The sequence below is a fragment of the Lycorma delicatula genome, chromosome 7, assembly GCF_047948215.1.
Source record: "Lycorma delicatula isolate Av1 chromosome 7, ASM4794821v1, whole genome shotgun sequence".
Lineage (NCBI taxonomy): Eukaryota > Metazoa > Arthropoda > Insecta > Hemiptera > Fulgoridae > Lycorma > Lycorma delicatula.
In genome coordinates, this window is record NC_134461.1 from 34,845,253 (window position 1) to 34,852,999 (window position 7,747).

The 7,747-nt window shown below is 28.6% G+C and overlaps 1 protein-coding gene across 1 annotated transcript in view; it reads right to left on the bottom strand.

Moving 5' to 3' along the window:
• Window positions 1-7,022, bottom strand: part of LOC142327854 (putative cytochrome P450 304a1) — a 61,760-nt gene extending 54,738 nt beyond the window's left edge. Inside the window, exon 1 of the mRNA XM_075371204.1 lies at window positions 6,859-7,022. Within this exon, the coding sequence (XP_075227319.1) occupies window positions 6,859-6,877 (19 nt within the window). The 5' untranslated portion in view covers window positions 6,878-7,022. The remainder of the gene's footprint in view (window positions 1-6,858) is intronic.
• Window positions 7,023-7,747: the final 725 nt, after the last annotated feature.

Here is a 7,747-nt window from a genome sequence, read left to right on the forward strand (position 1 = left end):
TTCTGTGTTGAACATCGTCATCAGGAATACAGAATACAACAAATTGGAACTAAATTCTGTTGCTGAAAATGTCAAATAATACTGCGTATTCAAGGTTAAGATGACAGCAGTATGCTCTTTGAATTCTTATGATCGAATAATTGTTAACAAAGTTAAACTGCACAAATCTTTTATCACTGATTCAAAGTCAGCCTCTTCATCATTCATCTCCCACGCTCCTTGTTTACAATGTGAAAAAAAAAACGTAAAAAAGAATTATTTTTAAAATCAGTGGGAAGTTTTAACTTAATTATCCACAGTTATTTCACAGATCTGTTCTAATAATCTCCACTGAAAAAAAAAAAATCTATTTAATGGAACAGTAGTCATCAAATTGACCATATTTGTGCACTAGTATTAAATACACTTATTGTTTCTAAATAGTTCTGGTTTCATAAATACTCATATCACTTTTCAAGTACTCACAGTTAGCTTGACTTTTTTTTACTTTCAATAGTTTTGCAGCATTTCATATTATAATAGGTACAGAAAGTCTTGCTCTCCTGCTTTTATTAATCAAAAATTGTCATGGTCATTTCCTAATATTAACAAACAAGCTGAATTTACTTTTTGTGTTTTGGACTGTAGTCAAAGAATCTTTTGGCAGAATTTTTGTATCAGATACATTTACTGACAATCTATGTAACAGAGACCTTGAAATCTGATGTGGGAGTGAGATATTTGTGTTCTAGTAATAGTAATATTTCTGTAATAGTAAGTGTTAATAATATTACTATTCGTTTGATAAGGTATATCCAAATTTTAAAGAGTAAAACAGTGCACCTTTTATTAAACAAAGAGATGAATGTATTATGAATGTACAAGAACATTGCTGGTTTGCAAAAATTTATGCAGTATAGAATACAAGAACTTGAGTCTGTACTCTTAAATTCAATGCCTATCCAATAGTCAGAAATTTTTTCATACATTTTATTTTCAGTGTTAAGAAAGTATTTTGAAATTTTTGTATGTTTGTAAAAATGGAGTTTTTTGCTTTGGAAAAATTATTTTGATTTAAGTAAACTTTCAAAATTTTTTTGTCACAATTAAGGTTTTTGTACTGGGATATGCATTATAAAATTTGCACCTTCTTTTATAAATAAATGATCATTTTTTTGATATTGCTTCATTCTCTATGCATTTCAAAGATATTTGGGAACAGTAGTTTAAGTCTACAAAATTTATGACAAGTTTTATTTTAACTTTAAATTTTTAGTTGTGACTGAAATTTATATGATTTCTGACTCTATTAACATTTTGTCTAAAATGGAGTCCAAGGTACTGATCACAGTCTTAAAAAGCGAAGAAAAATTTCAGTTATTTGTAAATTCTATAGAAATATACTTTTTTTCCTGTAAATTATACCAATTTATGTTAGATGATACATTAGATATTCTGTTGTTGATATTTAAAGAATATTATGTTAAGAATTATGTTTTTCTGCAAAAATTATGGTAATTTCTCATTTAGAGTTATCAACTAAAAGAATTAGATCTGTACTTAAAGTCCAGTTGACCATTCCATAAGTTTTCTATATTTCCCAATTCTATATGAACTTTTTTTACAAAAGCTTCATATTACAGTATTCATTTCATATAAGTTTTGTTAAACAAGTTGTTTAGTATTGCAAATTAATAAAAATATTTAATTAACAGTAATTTAAATAATCAACAAAGTAGTAAGCTGTTTCAGTTATAAATTGATAAGTGTATTTAATATACTTAATAAATTATTGACAAAAGCCACCTTATAAATGCACTCATATTGACAGCAAGCTCAATGCAAACTAATATTTACAAAAAAAAAGGTCCTTTTCAAATTCATGAATCATCATTTGTTGTTAAAATATTATCTTTGTTAGTGTAATGACTTCATCATATGCTAAAACTGATAGTTGTCGTAATAAAGTAAATTAAATTTCTTTATTACTTTAAACTAACTACCAAGACATTGACTGTGAAAATTAATTTTCAAAATTTACCTATTCATTTTTGTTTGTAAATGTAATATTTTTCTAAATATTTAAGTAATTATTATTTATTTAAATTTAATTCAGTCATCATAAGACGTATTAGTTTTTACGTATAATGAAAGTAAAACATTGTCTAAAGTAGTATTTTAATAATTAACGTTTCAAAAAGTGCTGTTTATATATAAATTGTTAAGTTTGTAATTAATTTAGTGAATTTATGAGTGATTGTCCAATAAACTGAATAACATGTAACAATGGTAATGCAGTACCTGATACAGTATTTTATCACTGATAATGAATCTACAGATTTAAAAATTTTTGTATAAAGAATTGGTAAGTTATCAAGTTTGCTGCTATTTTAGAGTGTTTATAGGTGACGTTTTTATAATCGCTTATAAATCTTATTAATTTTGTTGTAAATTTTTTAACTAAATATGGGTATGATTGTGAAATAAAGAAAATCTAATTCTGTATTATAACAGAAATGATTTTTTTTTGTTAGATTCGTCTATATTTTTGTAGCCCTTTCAATTTCAGGAAATTGTTAGAAAAACATTGATGATTGTTATCAATCTAATCAAAAGGCATTTGTCTGTAATCAATCATGATTGATATAGAAAATGAATGTGAGTGAACAACTTTTATTATACTAGAAGCATAAAGATTGCACTGTAAGTTAAATGAATTACCTTGTATCAATGAATACAATTACTTATTATCAGATATTACTAAATTACTAATTAATATCAATGCTATATCACTGAATAGGTTTCTTAATGTAAAAGTCATGACAAGTTACTTTTTATTTCACCAGTATACATTACTGCAGTAGAATTTGGCTAAATACTAGTGTTTGAAAACATTTAAATTTAGCAGATTTCTCTTCAAAAGAATTTTTTTATTACTGATATTAAATAATACATTTTAAATTCAAATAAGTCAAGAGACAATTTAAATTAAGATAATATTTGATTGATGTATTTATTTATTTTTATTTTTTTGGTGTTAATTTTATATGATCAACGTCAGTGAGGAGAAGACGTGGACTCCTCATATAGTATGCACTAATTGTTCTGTATATTTAAGAGGATAGCTGAAAGGTACATGGAAGGCTTTGCCATTTGGTGTACCTATGGTTTGGCGTGAACCAAGGATCATGTAACAGATTTTTACTTTTGTTTAAAAAGTATGTCTGTAATTTCTAAAAAATCTAAACATACTGTAAAATATCCTTCATTGCAATCTGCAATCAGGCCTGTTCCTCACAGTGAAATTATTCCAGTTCCTGAGCCACCTATGAATGTATGTCTCGAAAGCAGCAATGAAGAATCAGATGGTACTGGAGAAGACAACAATGATTTTGAATTATATTCCAATCAGCCACATCTTACATCACAAGGTGAATTAAATGACTTGGTTAGGGATTTAAACTTATCAAAAAATCAAGCACAGAACTGTTAGGATCTAGACTATGGTGGAATTTACTATAAAAAATACAAATATTTTGGGCTCTTGAGAAAAAGAACTTTCTCAGTACTTTATTGATGAAAATAATTTGGTTTATTGCACAAATATTGATGAGCTTATGTTGTACTTAAAGAGAAGTTCATAAACCTGAAGACTGGCGCCTTTTCATACATATGTCCAAGTACAGTTTAAAAGTGGTTGTACTAAACAGTGGTAACAAATATCCTGCGATACCAATCGCTAATGGTATTAATTTGAAAGACACATTTGATGTGATGAAAGACAATCTTGAAAAAATAAATTATAAAAAACATAGTTGGAACATATGTGGGGATTTTAAATTTATAGCTATTTTGTTAGGCATGCAGTTAGGCTATACTAAGTAAATGTGTTTTTTTACGAATGGGACAGCCGAGCTAGGGATAAACATTATGTTACCAAGGAGTGGAAGAAACGAGACAACTTAATTCTAAATCGGAAAAACATTATTCATGAGCCCTTAGTTGAAACCCAAAAAAAATATTTTTACCTCTTCTCCATATCAAACTAGGACTAATGAAAAATTCTGTAAAAGCAATGAAGGATAGTCCTGAATTTTTGTACATCAGGCAGAAATTCCAAATGTAAGTGAAGGAATATTTCTTGGTCCTCAAATAAGAGAGTTGTTCAAAGATGATGTATTTAACTCAATGTTAAATAATGTAGAAAGTGCAGCTTGGGCTTCATTTAAAGATATTTGCAAACATTTTCTCAGCAAACAAAAATCCAAAAATTACCACAATATTGTTAATTAACTTCTTACTTCATACAGAGCTACAAGATGTAATGTGTCTTTGAAAATACATTTCCTCCACTCACATCAGGATTTTTCCCTGACAAGCTCGGAGACGTGACAAACACGGTGAATGTTTCCATCAAGATATTTTGGTGATGGATAGCTGCTATAAAGGAAAATTGAATACTAACATGCTAGCCGATTACTGTTGGACATTAATTCGGGACATTAATTCCTCACCTTTATCATATTCCTTGTAAAACTATGTACATACTTAAATACATAATACCTAAACAAAGCAAAATGGTTTATTAATACTTTTACTATTCCTAACAATAAAATCAATATTTAAAATGCTATAGCCTATCATTAATAAAATTACAATCAAAATTTACAATGAAACATAATAAAAAAAAACTACATTTAATTAATGAAAATTAATTCATATGTTATTTTATTAGTTATATGTTATTTGATAGGTTTGGAAACAGTTTATTTTTTTCCAGACATAATGTAATATTGCAATGTTATATGCACAGTCACTACATATAGGTTTCTTCTTTGTAATACACAAAAAACATCTTCTGGTACTTCTTTCTGATTGATGAGCTGATGCATTTAATCACATCTCTGGAGAAACATCGGGTTTAGAGTGTTTAATTTCAATTGATAGTAAAGCAACAGATCACTTTGTTGACAATTCAATTACTACTTGCTACTTGACTACAACAAGACCATCAATGACCTCACGATAAATCTCTTTTAGGGTTTTTTCTGGTTGTTGCAGATTTTTGTATAATAAGCATTGACCACACTGGCATCAGAAGTGAACAAATATACGATAACATCACTTGTGACTTTTTGTGTCTATTTCATACACTGACTTCAGTTGATCAAATATGTCAACCTAATTCTAGTCTAAAGTAAAATTTTTAATGACTTTTGGACATGATACTGCCGAAACAACACCATGTCGGTCCCATCTCAGGACTGTTTCAACAGCACGATTGTGAAAATTTGGTAAGACATAAACATATCTTTTGGCTTTCCACAACACTGCTCATAAATCATTTCATTTCACCAATCAAACTCACCCACCCTGATGGAAATTTTTCATTTACAAATTTTGGCAAATTTTCCTGTTCTTATTAACAGTTCCACAAACTGAAATTTCCTTCTTTCTTAATTTTTCTATCAAATCTACACTATTGAAATAGACAGTGTAAAATGTATTGCATAACTGAGACGTCATTCTTAAAATCACTAGTTCCCTAATTCTTTTACTACTGTATTTCCAACATTTCCTCTGTAGATGTCAAAATCAAGCATATTTTGTCAGCCAGGACCCACACATTATATCCCCTTTTTATGGGAATTTTCGGTAAATACTGTTTAATACTGAATCTAACTTTAAACTTACTCAGGCTGTCTAAATAAGGCCTTACCTTAAGACAGTTTATCATAATCTGGGGAAGTATGAATTGGCATGATATAATTGTTATTTATACACAAATTACCTAATAACCATCCAAATCTAATAACAGTCATCAATTTAGATACATATGGATCATTAAGGTCTGGATCACTACTGCAATAATCTCTGTAGCTGGGTGATTTCTTGATTCCCATCAATAGGTCCCAAGAAAGTTTTTTATTTCAGCAAAATTGGTGAGAGTGTACCTTTTTACCATACTGTTAGGCATAAAAGTTCGTTTGAAACATTAAATTATTAATAATAATATCAAATATTAATGAAAATAGTTTATATGAGCTTATGCATTCTAGAATTTTAACTACTGCTGTTGATCCAGTTTCACTGTCAAACAATGAAGAGGGATGATAATCATTATTTTTATTCAAGTTCATATGTAATCCGTCAGGTACCAGTTTGTCACTAACACACATTTAGTTTGTAACGACAGTAAAATCCGGGTCATCTAGTGTTTTCATCAGCTGATTCAATCTCCGATGGAATTTCATCCATTAACACATCTTCCAACAAACGAAGAAGTTGACTTAAAGGAATTCGTTTCATTTCAAATGCATTTTGAAATAAAAAAGGTACACTGTCAGAAGTGAGGTTATGCAGCCAACGTAAACATTGCTGCATGGTGGTCCAAAATGTGAACGGCGATAAAATTACCATAAAGTAAATAAATGAGTTAATCTATAATAAATTACTTATACATCATCAAAACCTAGAAATAATGAACAGTTGTTACAAATCCAGATGAATAAAATACTTTTAAATCAAGTACATAAACGTAAGAGGATATTACATCAAAAAAACAATGGGATATTTTTTTGCTTTACTAGCAACGATTAGAGGTTGATACGACTAGTTCTGCCATCTTTGATGTAAAATGGAACTACTAGAATAAAACTGTACGCTAGGCCCGCCAATGTACGAGATTGTGACGTCACGAGCAGACTGCGTATTACTACTCGGCCTCCCAAAACATCAAATCGAAGTATTACTTATCATACTGTACGCGGTAATAACTATCACATTTACATATACTAAGTATAAAAAATACTTAATTAATTTTTTTATAACGTTTATTTGTACTAAATTATTAAATTTTAATAATAAACAAAAGCTTACTTGAATGTTCTTCATGCATCTAATTCAAACTTCTGGCAAATTCACCAACCCCACTAAACAAATCACCATCATTGTACTTTAATTTTCGCTTTCACTATCAGAGTCAACACGTATAATATAACATTTTGTCATTTCATCTATCAGTGGTTCCAATTTTTCATACTATTTTTCAATATTTTTTTACTTTTTGACAATAGGGTTTCCAGTCAACTTCATTCATGGAATTAATTTTCTCTGTAATTAATTTTTCAACATTTGTGAAATAAAATGTATTAGAGCATTAGTTATTGGTTAAGGAATTGTTATTGTTTACAAGATTGAGGCATTAAGCATTTTTATACATGTAATCAACTCAAATGTAAAGAATTGAACACACAGCAACATAAATGTATTGTTTTGCCCCTGTATTGTTTGTAAGTTGAAAAATGAAATAAAAATAATAATTACGCGAAAAATAATGTTTTGGAAAACAATAATATAATGAGATGTCAGCACGTGATGTCACAAGCCAGTAGATTTGCTGGGAGAACTATAGATCAATGTTTCTCAATCTGGGGGTATGATAACACTAAGTGAGGGCATCAGCAAGTCAAGAAGAAAATATTATTAAAAAAATGTATTATTTACTGAAAGGAATACAAAACAAAACAAAATACATAATAAATAATAAAATCCACATTTACACTGATATAATACACTTATAAATAGGATTGTATCAGTACTGCACAATGTATTTAATAATTAATTTATCAATACTAAATAAAGAACAAGTTTAACAATTAAGATCTATATCTTGTTTTTATAGCAGCCACCTCAGAAAATCCAGTTTCACAAAGGTAGGATGTTGAAAATGGTGATAGTATACAAAATGCTCTTGTTTTCAGTGCTG